Source organism: Equus asinus, chromosome 4 (assembly GCF_041296235.1).
Source record: "Equus asinus isolate D_3611 breed Donkey chromosome 4, EquAss-T2T_v2, whole genome shotgun sequence".
NCBI lineage: Eukaryota > Metazoa > Chordata > Mammalia > Perissodactyla > Equidae > Equus > Equus asinus.
The window spans coordinates 141,830,845-141,850,763 of NC_091793.1; the positions used below are offsets into that span (position 1 = coordinate 141,830,845).

The window sequence follows — 19,919 nt, forward strand, 5'->3', positions numbered from 1 at the left end:
ACAAATCTCTCATGCAGAAGAAGTCCACATAATTCTGTACCTACCTCCTTCCCAGGGAGGGTGGAGCCTCACTTCCCCTCCTCACGCGTGGGCTGCACACAGTGTGTTCCTTCCAAAGAGGACAGTATAGAAAGGGGTGGGGGCGGGCAAGAAGAGTGACTGTACAGTGGAGAAAGCTGACACAAACTTTCCAGGGAGAAGCCACGCTGACGGTACGTGGCTGTGACGGGATGTGATGAGAATGGCACTTTACCTCTGTGGTCCTCCTCCCAGACCTGTAAAACCCAGTCTAACCATAAGAAAAACATCAAGTGTATCTCAGTACAGGGATTCTACAAAATACTTGACCAGTACTCCTCAAAACTGTCAAGATCATAAAAACAAATGAAGTCTGAAAAATTGTTACAGCTAAGAGGAGCCTAGGGAGATGCAACAACTAAATGTAACGTGGGATCTTGGAACAGAAAAATGACACTAGGTAAAAACTGAGGAAATCTGAAAAACTATGGACTTTAGCTAATAATCATGTATCAATATTGTAACAAATGTACTATACTATTAGATGTTAATAGGGGAACTTGGGTATGGAGTATATGGGAACTCCACACTAGATTTGTGATTTTTCTGTAAATCTAAAATTGTTGTCATAAAGTTTATTAAACTGTTCAGCTTCAGTCTTAGAGACAACTGTTCAGTTGAATGAGTTGTTTTATTTTAATAGGCTTTATTTTTTTAGAACAGCTTTAGATTTACATAAAAATTGAACATAAAATTTGTATATAGATATAAAATAGTGGATTCATCTATTTCTACTTGCAGTTTTATTAGTTTTTGCCTCATGTATTTTTTGACTCTCTGTTCACATACCTTAAGGATTATTGTCTTTTTGGAGAACCTACCCCTTACCATTATGTAATGCCCCTCTTTATCCTTGTGTGACGGACTGGTATTCCTTCTTTAAATACTCAACAAAATTCACCAGCTTCTTTATGAGAAGACTTAAAAATCACTAGTCCAATTTCATTACTTGTTATAGGTCTATTCATATTTGTATTTCTTTTTGAGCCAGTTTTGGCAGTTTTTCTTTCTAGAAATTTATCCGTTTCATCTAAGTTGTCTAACTTGTTGACAGGAAGTTATTTATATACCTCTTTATAATTCTTTTAGTTGCTGTACCCTTTTTCATTTCTGAGTTTGGCAATTTGTGTCTTCTTTCTTAATTTCTTGGTCAGTCTAGCAAAAGAGTTGTCAATTTTGTTGATTCTTTCAAAGAACCAACTTGTGGTTTCGCTGCCCTAATGCTTTTCTGTTTTCTATTTCACTGATATCTTCTCTATTCTTATTCTGTCCTTTCTTCTGCTCGCTTTGGATTTAGTTTGCTCTTCATTATCTAGTTCCTTAACATGGACTTTTAGGTTACTGATTTGAGACCTTTCTTTTTCTCTGATATAGGTGTTTATAGCTATAATTTTCACTCTAAGCACTAGTTTAGCTGCATTCCATACATTTTGACATTTATATTTCATTTTCATTCATTTCAAAATACTTAAAAATTTCTCGTGATTGATTTCTTCTTTGACCCATTAATTTTTAGTGTATTGTTTAATTTTCAAATATTTTGGGGTTTCTCAGATTTTTTTCTACTAGGGATCTTAATTCCATGTGTCAGAGGACATACTTGGTATAGTCTCAATCTTTTTAAATTTATTAAAACTTCTTTTGTAGCCCAGCATATGGTTTATTCAGTCAGAAGCATTTTTAAGTTCAATTTTTATTTTTTTATTAAGTGCTTTTTATTGTGATATAATTTACACACCATAAAATTCAACCTTTTAAAGTATATAATTCCTTGATTTTTAGTGTATTTAAAAGACTGTGTGACCATCACCACAGTCTAATTCCAGAACATTTAATCACCTCCAAAAGAAACCTGTACTCACTAGAAGTTCCTCTTTTTTCCCTTCCCCAGCCATAGGGGGGAAGCCTCCTTTCTGTCTCTACGGACTTGCCTATTTGGGACATTTCATATAAACAGAACATAAAACGTGGGCTTTGTGACTGGCTCTTTTTGTTCAGCAGAATGTTTCCAAGGTTCATCCATGCTGTAGCATGTGCCAGTACTTTGTTCCTTTTTAGGCTGAGTAGTATTTCGTTGTATGGAGAGACCACATTTTGTTTATCCGTTAATCAGTTAATGGGCATTTATGTTATTTTCACTTTTTGGCTATTATGTTATTTTCACTTTTTGGCTATTATGAATACTGCTGCTATGACATTTGTGTAGAAGTTTTGTGTGGTGTACATTTTTAAAAAGTATGTAACTCTAGGCTGTGAGCTAAGTACCTGTATTCAGGGAACTGGAAGCTGGAGTGTGTATGTCTGTGTCTGTGAGTGTGAGCGTATGTCTGTGTGTGTCTATGTATGTGTGTATGTCTGTGTGTCTATGTGTGTTAGTGTGTGTGTCTCTGTGTGTGTGAGTGTAGGTCTGTGTGTGTGTCTGTGTGCTTATGTGTCTGTCTTTCTGTGTGTGGGGCCAACCCAAGTTCCTGGATATTTACAAAGAGTCTTTGGGTTTAAGAAGAGGCCAGAAAGGCTGAGTCAACTCTTAATATTTTAGCTCTACCCTCCATGCTCCAGCTCTTCGTGGCTACATGCCTCACCTTCTGTCCTGAACCACAGCATAAGTTAGCCCTGCAGGGTGGGAAATGAGTCATGACATCCATGCCCAAAGAAGCCAGTGCACATACACACAAAGTGTGCATATTTCTAGTATGCTTTTGGGATGAAAGGAAAAGTGATATGTATCATTTTGTGATTTAAGAAAAGCAACAGTAAAACCCCTGCTCTCACTTGGGGGGAAAATCATCCATCACTCAAGGGATGTGATGATACCCAAATATTACTTTGGTTAGAAAAATAATCCCACATAAACTCCCACTTTTCTCTCCTTTGGGTCCTAAAACTTTCATCACTACACTGCAGTGATCTGTGGAGAAGAGCAGATGGTGAGGCAGACAGCTGTTCCCCAGTGTCCATTAGTGTTAGTCCTTGGTCCATCAGTCTTGGCCTTCTTCTGGGACTGCGACTTCCCACTGCCCATCACTTGGCCCTGAAAGGCTTGTGAGGATTCTTCCTCCCAATCTTCATCCTAAAGATGCATCTGAACACTCTGTGTTACCCAATAAGGCAGAATAAACTGATGCTTCTTTGCAACACTGTTATCTTATTCTGGATAAAGGTGTTGAGGGAAGAGTTGGAAATAAGCACAGGAAACCAAAGGCTAAAGAGTCCCCAAGAATAAGGGAAATCTGACACGGGAAGAGAGAGATAAGCACTGGACTAAAAGCCGGCCTGATCTGGCCAATGAAACCGCACGAGACATGTTCAGGTATGCTTCTCTAAGCAAGATATTCTGTACCTGCTTGTTGAAATATCCTCAAAAGGGTAGAGGATCTCTCCGTTGTTACAGATCTCACAGATGAACCCCTTCTGGCTACAGAGACTGCAGCTGTACACGTGGGAGGCGGCAAATTTAATGACCTTGCCCAAGAATGGAGCCAGCTTTCCCTCTATCACCTGCAGAAAGAGAAATGGGACAGGGAAGCAAATTCATTGAGAACGGAAGTCTTGGAGATACAGGAGGACTGGAATTCCCTTCCTTTACACAACAGGAAAACCTCTAATTATAATTCTCAGCAACTCTGAGAAAGAAAAGACAGTATTTTTGCTCCAAAAGAACTCTCTGGTTTAAACCACTGGAGGCTGGAAAATGAAGACGCTGAAACTTCTTTGTATTCCTCCTTCTTTGTAGTGTGGTGAAGGGGACTGAGGACCAACAAGTGGGGAACCCTGCTTTCAAACACCAACTTCACGGTTACAGTGTGGTGGATTTCCCAAAGCAGACTGAAAACATACAGGGTAAATACCAGTTCAATAATACCTTTTCTCTGAAAAGTTTAACAGGATAGATTTTTACCTTCTTCCCCAAGAACATATAACAAATGTGGAAAAATAGTTTTCTTCTGTGGCTGATAAGCACAATAATATAAAGAGGTTTCAATTTGACTATCTGAAGGCAGCATTCAGCGTGAAGATTTTTTTAAAATCTCTTAATGTTTAAAAAAATGAGCCAATTTAATAAAGGGGAGAGTTCACATAACAATACAGATTTTTGGCTTCTTTTGAAAAATCATTAGAGCTAGCAAAACCAGGCCTGAATTCCAACATGTTTATGATCCTGATTTTGGGTAGGCACTGTTATCCCAGTGAGCAGGAGCTCTCTAGCTGACAGGTGTCCCCACGAAGCCCTAGTGTCTTGCATCTCCTGCCTCCCATAAGTACCTCACCTGTTGGCCTGCCAACATCCATAAGTTTGGAACCTATAGTCAGTCAGATCCCTCCTCACTTAACTAATACTGCATGGGCCTCATACACTAACAAGATAAAATCTGCCTTTATTTCCCTCTCATTAATGCACATGCATATGCATGCTGATTTTGATATAAGAAAAAAATGAAGATGAAATTTAATTTGGAAATAGCTGGAAATAATTGGAAATAGCTGGATACTTTCAAAGGAATACATAGTTAAAATGACAATTTCACATAAAAACATCTGAAGGAAATGTAGTAAATCATACCTAAAGAGAAATTACAGTGCCAACATGAGTAAAAAGTAACTGAATACAAAAATAAGAGTACAAGGAACGTAATTATGTATTTTGCAAAAAATGAAGCCACATGTAATATAAGAGATAGAAACTAACATGCTTTTTAAACAGCACAGAACAATCCACGATGCTTTAAAAATGAGCACAATAGTGACTACTCTAAAGAAGGGAGCAGGTTGGAGAAGCAAGTCTTTCACTTTGTATATAGTTGTTTTTTGCATTTTTTAAAACAACGTGTATTATTTTTGCATTAAGATGCAGAAAGTGAACAGAAAAATCAGGTTTACTACTTTATAAGAGTGGATTTTTTTCCTAATAAAGGCAGTAGAAATTATGCTGGCTGTCTTTTGAGTCAAGCAGGCACACTGCCCACCCTTCTCTGACTTACTCTTCTCTCCATGACCTTCAGGAAGCCATAGACAGACCTCCTTTTATTTATGTTTTCTCACGGACCATTAACTCCGATACACCCCAGTAAAGTATGCTCCTAATATCAACATGATACCCACTTTCTAAGAAATAATCACGACCACATCATATACCTGACCACCAGGAAACACTCTCCAGCGTGTCTTAGGTTCTTTTTAAACTGTGATAACAAGACTTCAGCTGAGTTTGGCTTTACTTATTTCACCCTTCCCTAAACAACCAAGGCTAATGACACATTTTAAGAGAGGCACTAACAAACTCTAGTCCATTTATGGGCAAACATCAGGATATAGGACAGTCTGGAAACCAAGTAAGTAAAGGTTATTTGCAGGAACTGAGGATGAGAAAAGAAGGCCTTAAGGGAGACATGAGAATCATCATCCAGGATTTGGAGGAGACTGGACATCTTGTGAATCAAGGTTTTTCTCTATCTAGAAGATTTCCTTGGGACAAAGGGTATGAACGTTTTGAAATATTTCACCAAATTTATACTGTCAGCAATGTATATTTACTCCAATCTAGGGATTTTAATAAGCTTTTAAAAATTAATTTGGGGATTAATACCTTTACAATATTTAGTTTCCCTATCAAAGAACCTGATCTATATCTTCATTTTATTAAATCTTCATTTATTATTGCTTAATAAAAATTTGGTTTTTTCCTTTGTTCCTATTTAGATTTTTTTAAGGTTAAACTTTTATACAATACTTTTTCTTATTAGCTATTGCTGGTATATTAGAATATACTGACATTTGTGTACATCTTACATATGACTATATTACTGAATTTTCATGAATGCTAATCATTTTTAAGTAATTCTTTTGGTTTTTCTGAAAGTAATAACCTGGTCCCTTCCTTTCTAGTGTTACATCTCTGTTCATGTTTCATATCTTATTGCATTGTCCAGTGCTCCTAAAACAATATTAAATAGTAATGGTGTTAGTGGACATTCTTGTTATTTCAAGGAGACTCAAACTGGATATTATGGTGTCTATAGTGAGTGGCGTATTTTCTCCATCAAATACACATCGCTCATCATGTACTACGTTTTATTGATTCCCTTTCTCTCTTTTTAAATAACAGCTCTATTGACATATAACTCACATACCATGTAATTAACCTAGTTAAAGCCTATAGTTGAACCATTTTTTGTTTGCCCACAGAGTTGTGTACCACCACCACAATGAATTTTAGAACATTTCATCAACTCTCCCCAAAATTCCCATACCCATTAGTAGTCACTCCCCTTTTCCCTTTAACCCGTCGCCCAAGGCCTAGGCAACCAATAGTCTACTTTCTGTCTCTATAGACTTACCTATTCTGGATATTTCATGTAAACAGAATCGTACAATATGTGGTCTTTTGTAATTGGCTTCTTTCACTTAGCATAATGTTTTCAAAGTTCATGTTGATTCTCTTTTAAATGTTTCTAGTGTAAGTCTCGTTTTCTCATCCTACCCCAGGCTTTTATCATCCCTCTCTAGATTAATGAAATAATCTTCTAGTTTTATTTTTGGATGACAGTCTATTTCCTTTGATCCATCCAGAATATATACTACAGTTTAAGACATCACTTTCTTCGTGTATCACGTCTTCCTTCAAACCTTTGGTGAGTTCTTATTTTATCATTAACAAAGACTCTTCACTCATTCATTTCATAAAATTATATTGAGTTATCACATCCCAGATACTCGACACAAGAGTGAACCAGATAAAACTGGAGCTTACATTTTGCCTGGTGTACAGGTGTTTGCATAAGCTGACTCCACACTATCTACCCAAACTCATTTTCCATGTGTTAATATGTATTTTCTGTTGTGAGGAACTTTTCCCTGAGTAGAACATGTTTACTCTGGCTCCTGGGCCTTCACCATGTCATTTCCTCTATCTGGAGTTTCACTTCTCTTCTTAACCCTTATTTAAATTTCTCCTAGGCTTCATGGCTCAGATCTATTATGGCTTCATCTGGAAACCCATCTTTGGCTACTTTAGCTGTCATAGATCTCTTGTGCTTCATATAACTTACTTTTACACCATACAATTTAACATAGAAATTGATGCTGTTTTGTAGTCTTTGCAACTATTTAACATGTGATTGTTTCACTTATCCCACTGCAGATTGAACATATAAAAATGGTGATACTACCTATAAAACGGGATTTTATATGGAGCAACCTAAAAGAATGTAAATTGCTTGAAGGCAAAGACTGAGTCTCATACTTGTCCTAAATATCCTCTCTCTGCCAGCCACCTGAGTTCTTGCTGACTGACCAAAGATGCTTTCTTGTCTCTTTCCTTGGCCGCAGCAGTCATATCTTAGGGCTACCTTTGTGTCTCAAACATTTTCAGCCACTCCACTCTGCGGTTTAGGGAGGAGCAGAAAGAGCACATGGATTTGGTGGCAGCTCAGCTACTCAGGAACTCTTTCTGCTTCTTTACACCTGATTAATTGCTCTTCCTATTTGTCAACCTAGGTTCATGTTCTAAAGGGCTGAAGCTGCTGGAAACTTTTCCTCTAGAAATGTGAGGTAATATTCTATAAGTTTATTTCAGAATTTACAAACACTTCTTTAATATTATAGAAAGGAAAACTTTATACTTACAACTTCCTAAGGGTAAAGGTATATTTAGGAAGTTTAAATCTTGTCTTTGAATATAACTACTAGCAGCACTGGGAACGGAATCTAGCTCTTCTGCCTTCTGGTCTAAAGGTTTTACCAATATAAAAAGTAGGCTTCAGGTGTGACATCTCCTAGGGTTCTTTTTAAAAACCAGATATATCTTTACTTTGGATAATTGCTTAAAAAGAAATCAAATGTCCTGCATCCTACCATCTCCTCCTGCCCCCAACAGTCTTGCAACTTTCACTCCCACTTCCTAGCCTTCTTGGTGGGAGCTTAAGGTCAGAGCCATATTCCACAAACACCAGGAAGATGGTGGCCTCAAAGAAAACCAAAGCCCGAGGCGCCTACTCAGGTTCCAACTGAGAACGAAGAGTAGAAAAGAGCTGTCAGGATGTCAGTGGACCTGGAAAATGATTCTGGGCAAGAGAAAGTCAAATGACCAACAAGCTAGCCAACAAGCAAAGAGGCTGAGGGTTGCCAGACACGAGAACTCTGCTGTGTCAACCCTAAACTGGAGAGCCTCCTGAACTGGCAGCAGTCCCAACAGGGCCCAGAATGGGGAATAGTCCTACAAACTGTATCCAGGCTAGAGTTGATCCAGGGGCTTCCAATATCACTGAGAGCAAGCCAGGACTGACTAGGGCAAAGTAAACCACAAAAGTACTTCCTTAATAATACTAGCCTAGGCCAGCCTGGTGGCACAGCAGTTAAGTTCGCATGTTTCACTTCAGCAGCCTGGTGTTTGCTGGTTCAGATCCCAGATGCGGACCTGCCCACCGCTTGTCAAGCCATGCTGTGGCGGGCATCACACATATAAAGTGGAGGAAGATGGGCATGGATGTTGGCTCAGGGCCAGTCTTCCTCAGCAAAAAGAGGAGGATTGGTGGCAGATGTTAGCTTGGGGCTAATCTTCCTCAAAAAAAAAAAATAAATAAAAATATACTAGCCAGGGGGCTGCCCGATGGTGCAGCAGTTAAGTGCGCATGTTCTGCTTTGGCGGCCTAGGGTTGGCTGGTTCGGATCCCGGGTGTGGACATGGCACTGCTTGGCAAGCCATGCTGCGGCAGGCGTCCCACATATAGAGATGGGCATGGATGTCAGCTCAGGGCCAGTCTTCCTCAGCAAAAAGAGGAAGATTGGCAGCAGATGTTAGCTCAGGGCTAATCTTCCTCAAAAAAAAAAAATAATAATAATAGCCACTAGCTTGTTAAAAAAAATCTAATGGTGGTAAAATTTTTGCTTCTTGACAAGTTGGGTGCATTTTCCTGGTGTGCAGTAGTTTGATTCATTAGGGAGTCCCCCAGAGAGGCTGACATTACAGAGCTTCTGATACTCCCCCAGAACTTGGTTGTCTTTGGGTACTGGGAAGCAGTGGGGCAGAGTGGAAAGAGCAAGGTTGGAAATTGTCTTTCATACTTTTTTCCTACTTGTAATTAAGTTAGTCACAGGTTAATATAAGTTTATAACAATCCATCAACAGTCACAAGGCCACCCCATTCATCTTTAGCCCTAGAAGGCTGGTGGTTTTGGCCAACCAGGTGGTCCTTTGGATACGTCACAAGTGATGGAGAAACAGACCTCTGAGACGAGGTTCACTTATCCCTCCATTTACTTTCTCCAAAGTGCCTGTCTATGTGAACAAAATCACGACAAAGTAATTAGCAGAAAACACATTTAACTCTTCCCCCATCTCCTCACGCGCTACACTCAACTTTCTTCATCTTTTCCATACACCAAATTGCCCTATCTCCTTGAGAAAAGGCAGATGTCCAAAACAGGCTGAAAGAGTTTGTTTCTGTTTTCCATTAAACTTAATTTCTTGTACTAAGTAAGGTGCTTGTCTGATTTATTTACTTCAGGAGAGTGCATATACGACTCAGAGGTAATATACCAACTGGGTGTTCAAAGACTACTGCATTCTTCCATTTGTAACTAAAACTATGTGTCCTTCCATCGTGCATAAGGGCAAAATGCAATATCAAGCTGATATCTTCTTCCGGATTTTGCTACTTTTCACTTTTGCAGTCTCTCTACAAATTCTTTTCACTCTATCATGTCAGGTACTCCCAAAACTCAAAGAACTGTCAACTATCGCTTTCCATGATCCAGCTAGCTGACAAACATACCAAATATGCTTACCCTTCTTGAGTGACAGCAGCCCGAGAGAGCTGCTGGGTTCAACTTACAGCTCAGGGATATGCATTTTCCCTCTTCTATTCTGGTCAAGATGGTCAACACTGGAATCTGAGGCCTATGGCTTTCTTGCAGACTAAGACAACAGACTTTATTTGATTTACTTTCTTGCAGACCAATCAAAAATTACAATTAACTTAAAAAATAACCTAGTGCTGCCTTCTCCAAACCACAGTTTCAGAAACAGCTGCTCATTACTCATGTGTGGCACCAGGAAATTGCAGTGTCATGTTCAAGGCCTGTAGCCCATAGGGATCTGTGGGATTGGGAAAAGGACACAAATGGTTCTTTTATGCCTGTTACCTTCACTCCTTGGCACCACCACAAAATTCAAAATCTACAGGGGGAGAGGGACAGAGCACCAACAACTTGGACAAGAAAAAAGAGAGAAAAAGCTCTTACTCAATGGATCTCTTTATGCGTTGGTTAATTCCTCCCCCTGATTTGTGCAGTTCCTTCTGTCTCAGTACAAGCATTCCTCAGCCACTGAGTCACATCCAGATTCTGGACAACTGCTGGGAAGACTCTGATGAAGCGGGCTGCCGCACTTGACAAATGGCCCCTCCTCTGAAAGTCCAACCAAAAGACCCATTCACCTTAAACAAAGCCACCCGCCACTCACTCACTAGGAATAAGCTAGCTGGAGGAAATGGGAGAATCAAAACTGTCACACACTGTAAAATGATTTCCAATATAATTTAGTTTGCATTTCCTTGGCCAGAGGACCATCAAAGGTTGCACTACTTTCTTTCTGAGTGCCATTTCTCAGCATTAACAGGTGAGTACACTAAAGTCTAGTGAACTAGGCCAGGTGAGTTCATGGAAAGTTAGGAAAACACAGCCTGTGGATTCTGCTCAAGTTTGAAAACCCTAACACACAGTGAGAATATTCTGAATCTTCATTCAATTCTAAACTTTATTCCCCTTAATCATAAATCCTTAAAAAGAGAAAACAAACAGCATACCACCATATTATTTTTCTTAAAAATAGATATAAAAAGCAAAGAGAAAATAAAAAGTAGAGGGGATTTTCCTATTTCAAACAAGTTTGTTAAAAACCCTATTTTCCCATAATTAAGCCTTGAGCTCCTCATCATGGCTCAATGCTGGGCTGTCTGTATGTAAACAGAAAACTGTGCCTCCTCTGATGAGCTGCTCCCACCTGTTCCTCCATCACAGGACTGCTCTGAGGCAGCTGAGATCTGGCTAATCGAGCACGTCAGTGAGGGTGGACTGTGATGTCACCATTAGCTCCTATCTGATCCTCTCCCAAAGGTGACAGCTTTTACTTAGAGTTCGGAAATTATGTAATAATTTATTCTGGCTTGATCTAATTGGGTAAGATTTACATTTTCCTATCAAATTACATCATTTCTATCAAATTAGATTTTGCTTCTTGCTGGAAACAAAGTCTTAGCGAATAAAGGAGAAAGAAATTTCAATTTCAATTTTCTTCAGTAGCTGAATGGCAAAGATGAACCCAAGAACACAAATTTCTTACTCAAAAACATATGAATAGGGCCTACTTCAGACAGTTTTTCTGCACCACGTAAAGCACCTCTAGGGGTATGGCCTAGTCAGGCCACAATCTCATGGAACTTCAGTGGAAGCATTTGCAAAGAGCAAGTACAATTATGTGGTCCAACTATTCTGAGCCCCCAAAAAAGCTGCATAGTCTAATATAAGCACATGTGTATTATTGATGGGGAAAATAGATGAAAATATTTTAAATTGAGACAGTTCCAGAAAATTCCCATGGTGTGGTCAGCATAATTTAACTTGTCCATTGAGTTAATTAGTTACATGCCAGAAATAAATCTGATTTGGGTCTCTACTCTTCACTTCGGCACTAGTTCCTGGTTAAGACACTATTAAACAGTAAATAAGGAAAGGCCCTAACGGTCTTGCTGACTCAGCATTCTTACTTAACACAGGAGAAAATGGAGGCCCAGGCAGGTGCTGTGAGCCGCCCAAGGTCACCCAGCTGTTCAGTGACAGGCCCCGACTCTCCCTCTTAAGCTCTCTTTACCAATCTAGAAGGGGCCTCTCTGAGGGCCTCTGGGGTCAGAGTGCAGCCTCAGTGTTTGGTTCAGCCTGAGACGTCTGAGCTCACCAGACACCTACTGATCCACCGTGGAAATGGAGGATTTCTAGAACTGACTCAGCCCCGCATGGAAGCAAGATGCACAGTCTGGACTGGTCCAGGTTTACAACCACCTTTGATCTGAACCCGATCTGCCTTTGCCTCAAGGAAAGTTTTATTATTCAACATATTCAGTCCTTGTATGAAAATTCTTTTAAATGGTCACATCTTGTGTAATTTTCCGAAAATGGAGTATGATTTTGAATAGTGTTTTATTACTGGTTGAACTATATTAATATATTATTGATGAACTGAAACTCATTAATTAAAATAACACAAAATTCTTTGACAAAAATGGACTTAACATCAACTTAAACTGCAGGCTATTTACCAAGCCAAGAGAAGTAACTTTATTACAGGGAGAAGCAACCACAGCTGGAAAAAACAGAACAAATCAAAGTAACTCCCAGTATGTGGGAGAAGTGAGGAAATACGGTTTTTCAGAGAGGACTTGAGGAGACGCCAGTGTGAGACATCTGAACAGAAAAACAACAGAATACCCCATGTGTAAAGAGAGAGAGAAACAGAGGAGGAATACAAGCCCCATTACCTGATCAGTAGGGACAGGAGAGAGAAAGGCAGAGAGTAAAGACAGAAAGGAGAGGTGGGAGAAGGAAGGAAGCAGAAAGAAAAAAGGTGGAAAAATAGAGAAAGGCAATTGGATGCTCACAAAAAGAAACAAAGGACAAAGCTGCCTGAGAGCTGAAGGGGAGTGAGGAACCTTGGCTTCTGTTCCCAGTTAAGGCCCCAGTAAGCTGTAGGACCTTTTCTGTGAGTTGCTAAACCTCTCCATGCCTCAGTTTCCTCAGCTACAAAATAAAGTGATTGGACGAAGTCATTTAGAATTAGATGATCAATACAGATCCCTCTTAGTTTGAAGATTCTATGATTTTGTGATGAACCAACAGGGAAAACATCAAAAGAAGCTTGTTGAATGCCCCCAGGAACGTAGAAAGGGGATATCTGGGGAGACAGATAAAAGGTGAGTTTAACCAGACTAATTAGAAGATACCCAAGGAAATTTTCAAAAGAAGCGAAATAATGTCGTCAGCTTTTTATTCCTCCTCTTGCTAAGTGCCATTCAAAGAGGGAGTTAATGCTTTTCAGGAATCATCCCCTCACAGGTGTGCAACCAGATACCAGTTTTCCTGAAGACCTCTGCAAATCCCTTCCTTTCATCAACGCATTTAATTAGTTAATGTTTAGATAGCACTCAGGGATGAAAAGCACCATGTAAGTGCTCCACACTGTTATTACTTAACAGCTTTTATGAGACCAGCAGTGCCTAAGATTACATGAGAAACTAAAGTGAGTTCCTGGCTAGAAGGTTGAGATCTCATGAGTTGCTGGGTCACTGATGAGGGAAACAACCCTGCACGTAAACTGAGACGAGCGCTCCATTCGCTTGCACGCCATAGTCTCAAGATCGTCAGTAATTTTCACTCTTTGCCTCAAGGCATCAACAAGTAGTGAACCACACTCACCACAAAGTACTGATTAGGATTTCACACGTCTTGTCTTTCAAGAATATTATCTGCTGTTTGTGGTGTCTGTATGTTGGACATCTGTCTACCCAGGACACGGATTCAAACATGTGTGGCATATGGGAATTTAGTATTCAAGGAAAGTGGGGAAGGATAAATTACTTAATAATTAATGTTGGGGCAACTGGTTAGCCAGCATGGGAAAAAATAAAGCTGAATCTTTAACTCATTTCATAAAAAAATGTAATTCCAGATAAATTGAATATTTAAATATAAAATGAAAACCATAAAAATATTTTTAAAACTAGAAAAAGGTATTAGAGAGAAATGTTAGAAAAACATTTACATGGGGTAAATATTTTATCATCTTGGAAACCACATAAGAGTGATAAATCTGCATATATAAAAATAAAAAATTAGTACAATCAAAATACCACTTACAAAGTCATATGACAAAAAATTGGGAAAAATATTTCCTATTTATATGATAAAAGTGCCAATTTCTTTAACATATAAAGAGCTCTTTCAAATTAGTAAGAAAAAGTCCAACAATATAATTTAAATACAGGTTAATGAAATAAACAGGCAATTCACAAAAACTACAAATGGCCAATAACACATAAAAGAAATGCTCAACCTTACTTAGAACGGAAAAAAATACAAAATAATAAATAAAATAATAGTGTGAAGTTATTTTATTTATCAACCTGGTGAGGATTAAAACTATCGTTAATATAGAAAGTTAATGTGGGTGTAGGAAAACAGGCATTCTCAAGACACTACATGGAAGTATAAACTGGTTCCACCTTTTCAGAAGCCAAGTGGCAACATTATCCAACTACAAAGCATGCGTCCCCTTTGGCCTGGCAGCCTCATGTTAATGATTTTATGCTACAGATACCTTCAGGTGAGTGCACTAAGAAATGTATGAGGCTGCTCACTGCAATACTGGTCCTCACAGAAAAAACTGCACAGTTAAGAATTAAGGTAACTCTACTGTGATGGAAGAACAAGGCAAACTTTTATGTGCAGTGAATGTGTACATGTGCCCAAATATCCACAATATACTGTTAAGTGCAAAAGGCAAGATACAGAAAGGTAGTATAGTTTGATCCCACTTGCAAAAAATAAATAATTAATTAACATTTGTAAATATGTAGAAATGTCTGGAAGAAGACAGGCTGGCTATAATTAATAAAAGCTACCTCTGCAAAGCGGGGTGTGGGGCAGAGAAGTGCAGACTTTAAAAACAGAATTATGCAGTGAACTGTCAGAAAAAGAAATTAAGAAAACAATCCCACTTACAATTGCATCAAAAAGCATAAAATACCTGGAATCAATTTAACCAAGGAGGTGAAAGACCTGTTCACTGAAAACTATAAGACACTGATGAAAGAAACTGAAGACGACACAAAGAAATGGAAAGATGTTCCATGCTCATGGATTGATTGGAAGAATTAACATTGTTAAGATGTCCACACTACACAAAGCAGTCTGCAGACTCAATGCAATCCCTATCAAAATTCCAATGCCATTTTTTATAAAAATAGAACAAACAATCCTAAAATTCGTATGGAACCACAAAAGACTCCGAATAGCCAAAGCAATCTTGAGAAAGAAGAACAAAGCTGGAGGCATCATGCTCCCAGATTTCAAATTATATTATGAAGATATAATAGTCAAAGCCATATGGTACTGGCATAAAAACAGACACACAGATCAGTGGAACAGAATAGAGAGCCCAGAAATAAACCCACAAATATATGGTCAAATAATTTATGACAAAGGAGCCAAGAGTATACAACAGGAAATGGAGAGTGTCTTCAACAAATGGTGTTGGGAAAACCAGACAGCCACATGCAAAAGAATGAAACTAGACCACTACCTTATACCATACACAAAAATTAACTCAAAATGGATTAAAGACTTGAATGTAAGACATGAAAACATAAAACTCAGAAGAAAACATAAGCAGTAAGCTCCTTGACATTGGTTTTAGTGATAATTTTTTGGATTTGACACCAAAAGCAAAGGCAACAAAAGCCAAAATAAACAAGTGGGACTACATCAAACTAAAAAGCTTCTGCACAGCAAAGTAAATCACCAACAAAATGAAAAGGCAACTTACTGAATGCAAGAAAATACTTGCAAATCATACATGTGATAAGGGGTTAATATCCAAAATATACAAAGAACTCATACGACTCATTAGCAAAAAAACTCCCAGGTAATTCAATTTAAAAATGGGTAGGGGATCTGAATGGACATTTTTCCAAAGAAGACATACAGGTGGTCAACAGGTACACAAAAAGATGCTCTACATCACTAATCATCAGGGAAATGCAAATCAAAACTACAGTGAGATACTACCTCACACCTGCTAGAATGGCTTTTATCAAAAAGACAAGAGATAAGTGCTGGCGAGGATGTGGAGAAAAGGGAACCCTTGTGCACTGTTGGTGGGAATGTAAATTGGTGCAGCCACTGAAGAACACCATATGGAGGTTCCTCAAAAAATTAAAAGCAGGACTGCCACATGATCCAGCAATTCCACTTCTGGGTATTTATTTGAAGAAAACGATAACACTAACTTGAAAAAATATCTGCACCCTCATGTTCATTGCAGAATTATTTTCAACAGAAACGTGTTTGTTGATGGATGAATGGACAAAGAAGATGTAGTATCTATGTACATGTACAATGGAATCTAATTCAGCCATAAAAAAGAAGAAAATCTTTTTTTTTTTTTTAAAGATTGGCACCTGAGCTAACAAGTGTTGGCCAATCTTTTTTTTTTTTTTCCTGCTTTATCTCCCCAAATCCCCCCTGGTACATAGTTGTATATCTTAGTTGCAGGGCCTTCTAGTTGTGGCATGCGGGACGCTGTCTCAGCGTGGCCTGATGAACGGTGCCATGTCCGCGCCTGGGATCTGAACCAGTGAAACCCTGGGCCGCTGCAGCGGAGTGTGTGAACTTAACCACTCGGCCACCGGGCCGGCCCCAAAAGGAGAAAATCTTGCCATTTGCAACAACATGGATGGACCTTGAGGGCATTATGCTAAGTGAAATAAGACAAAGAAAGACAAATACTGTATGATCTAACTTATATGTGGAAACTAAAAACAAAATAAAACAAAACAAACCCTGGGCTCATAGATACAGGGAACAGACTGGTGGTTGCCAGAGGTGGGGGGTGAGGGAGGTGGTGGTGGAGGGGATATGTGAGGGGAAATGGGTGTAAGGTGTCAAAGAATACAAACTTCCAGTTGTAAAATAAGTCCTGGGGATGTAATATACAGCATGGTGACCATAGTTAATGATACTGTATTGAATATTTGCAAGTTGCTAAGAGAATAGATCTTAAAAGTTCTCATTTCAAGAAAAAATTTTGTAACTATGGTGATGGATATTAACTAGACTTTAGCGATCATTTCACAATATATACAAATATCGAATTATTATGTTGTACACCTGAAACTAATAAGTGTTAGTCAATTATACCTCTTTAAAAAAAAAATCTATCAGAGATCCAGACAAAGACGGTAACTTCTTAAAACTAAAAAAGGGGAAGTAAGAAGAGAGGAAAGAAAAATTTCAAGAAAAATTTGGGTGGTAACATTGGAAGAAGATACTGCTGTTTGTGTGCATGATATTTGTACCAAAGAGTTAAACTGTTTTGATGTTTGACTGCAAACAGCTTTTAAGCTGCCTGCTTGCCTTTCTGTGCCCTACACCTGGGCAAGCTGACAAGGAAGCCCAAATGCTCCTGCTTTAGCACCTGCTGGAGCTTCACACCACCCAACTCCAACTCCTGCCTTCCTGTGGGACCCTCACCCAGGCCCAGCCCTAACCACAATAAAAGCCCCAAGCAGCCGGCTTCCCTTGCTCTCTGCAGCCATTCTGGACCTGCTTGAGACTGCTCTGTGCATCACAGAGACCTCAATTATGTAAGTAATAAACCTTTTCATACTTTCAAGAAAAATTCTGTATTTTTTGATATTTAAGTAATGAATATGAATTGCCACTTTATTATAAATGTTTAAATTGTTTAAAAAAATGACAGTTCTACAAAGCATGGCTTTAGAAATATATAAATGTAATTTGCATATGCATATATGTAAGCATTATAAAAATTCGGAAAACCTTCCTTTCTTCCTCTTATATGACCTGTGTGTCACTTGCCTCCAATAACATGCTTATTTTCACAAAAGTTCTTGAAAATTGCCTATCAGTGAACCTGTCATGACTGCATCAGACTCGATGCTCGTATCCAAGGAGACCTGTCTGCCTAATCAGAATGTTCCCTGACTTATGGGGTTTTTAGGTTTTGGAAGGTAACATTGCCCCATTCAATTATAAGACATGCAGAGTGTCAATAGCCCTATCTAATACCAGGCAATTTAAGGTCGGTTTTGTGTACATAATTATCACTGACTTCTAGACAGTTAATCTTATCTCTTTAAATACCTCACTGGGAGTTAGTAAGTAAGCAAGCAGTTAGGATGCATATTGCATTTTCTACAAATCTCACTTAAGTGTTTTAAATGCCCTTTTCTAGCTCTGCTCCGCCAGGGCTTTCTCCTTCCTGCCCTATCAGAAATGGCCTACCTTCACCAGCCTCATCCTCTCATCTTGATCACCTGGTTGGTCCTAAAATTCCAATAGTTTTAGATTGTGGGTTTTTTTTTTAAATATTGGCCCTGAGCTAACATATGTTGCCAATGTTCTTTTTTTCTCTTCTTCTTCTCCCCAAACCCCCCAGTGCATAGTTGTATATTCTAGTTGTAGGTCCTTCTAGTTCTGCTATATGGGACACTGTCTCAGCATGGCCTGATGAGATGAGTGGTGTTAGGTCCATGCCCAGGACCTGAAACGGCGAAACCCCAGGCTGCCAAAGCGGAGCGTGCGAACTTAACCATTCGGCCATGGGGCTGGCCCCTAGATTGTGTTTTTGTAATCAACAGGAGGAGAAACAGTATTGGTATCAGATTTTTTTTAATCCATTTCCCAGATATTCAGAGATCACAATTTCACATCACCCAGGGCACTGTGCAGGGGAAGCATGTTACCTAATCTGAACATTTTTACCATTTACTTTGGTGTCAATCCAAGGAAAAGGCAATGTACTTAACTTGGCCTTAAGAAAGAAATGAAAGCCATGGTTTTACAACAGGAGGACATTCAAAGATAAGATTAGGTTCAAAGAGAAAAGCATTTTGGATAGCATGTCCAGCTGTGACACATTCAGAGGCTGGGTAAAATCTAAATGGAAAAGTGTCCTAAGAAAGGAAGCCCAGGAAACAGCTCAGTTTTCCAGAGGCTGAGGGCAGGCTGTGATCTGGTCCAGCACCTGACATCCTTCCTCATGCCACCCCATGGCCTGCCTTTCTCTGTGCTAGCATCTCTGTACCACCAGGCCGGAGGAGAGAGAGGATGCTCACTTAGAGTCACTTGCCACTGTGGGTAGCTCTGGCATTGGGAGAACCATCAACTATGTCAGAGTTGTGTGTGAGTTGCAGAGATTTCTGTTTTCCTTAAGCTCACTGTCCTTCCTTAACTGAAAAAGGACTTTACTTAGTTCCCTCACAGTCCTTTTTATTTATTTATTTACTCATTCATTCATTCATTATTTATTTTAGTGAAGAGAGCTCAGCTGATTGAAACTCCAAGCAGTTGTAGAGTAGCTTATGAAAACTGGGAGAAGAGGTTTCACTGGTTATCTCTTTTATTATATACATTTTTAATTGCGATATAATATATATAAGGTAAAGTGCACAGATCTTAAGTATACAACTCAATAGGTTTTTAAACACGTGTGTGAACTACTATTGTCCTATCTGCTCTCTTGGCCTCCAGTCCCAACCATCCCAACCCACTCTTTATGCCAACACCAAAAGGATCTTATTAAAATAGAGATTTGACTGAACAATAGAAATAATGACATCAGCTGCTATACCACCCCACAGCAGTGAGTGACTGTTTAATGCACGCCAGTCACTGCCATAAGCCTTTAATTCATTATCTCTTTTAAGATAATACAAGCCAAGCACTTAGAACATTGGCAGGCACACAGTGAGCATTAAATAAATAATAATAATAATAATAATTACCCACAAAAGCCCTGAAAGGTCAGTATTTTTATCATTACTGATTTATAGGTGATCAAATTAAGGCTTAGAAGGCTTAAGTTGTTTGCTCAAGGTTGTGTAGAGTAGAAAGCTGGACTCCCAGAGGCCAAGTGCTAACCACTATACTTCAGTACATCCCTAGAGCTGGTATATCTTTATTGAAAACTCCCTGAAGCCTCTTTAGCCCCTATAGGATGTCTCAACTGTCTAGCATGCCCTACAAGGTCTTCCCACAAGCTAGGTACAGCC

General features: G+C 39.0%; 1 protein-coding gene across 5 annotated transcripts in view; it reads right to left on the bottom strand.

Moving 5' to 3' along the window:
* PLEKHM3 (pleckstrin homology domain containing M3) overlaps positions 1–19,919 on the bottom strand; it is a 172,726-nt gene that overhangs the window by 24,378 nt on the left and 128,429 nt on the right. For all 5 annotated transcript variants that reach the window (XM_014836418.3, XM_014836419.3, XM_044768299.2 and 2 more), the window contains exon 7: positions 3,419–3,576. In XM_014836418.3, coding sequence (XP_014691904.1) covers positions 3,419–3,576 — 158 coding nt within the window. The remainder of the gene's footprint in view (positions 1–3,418; positions 3,577–19,919) is intronic.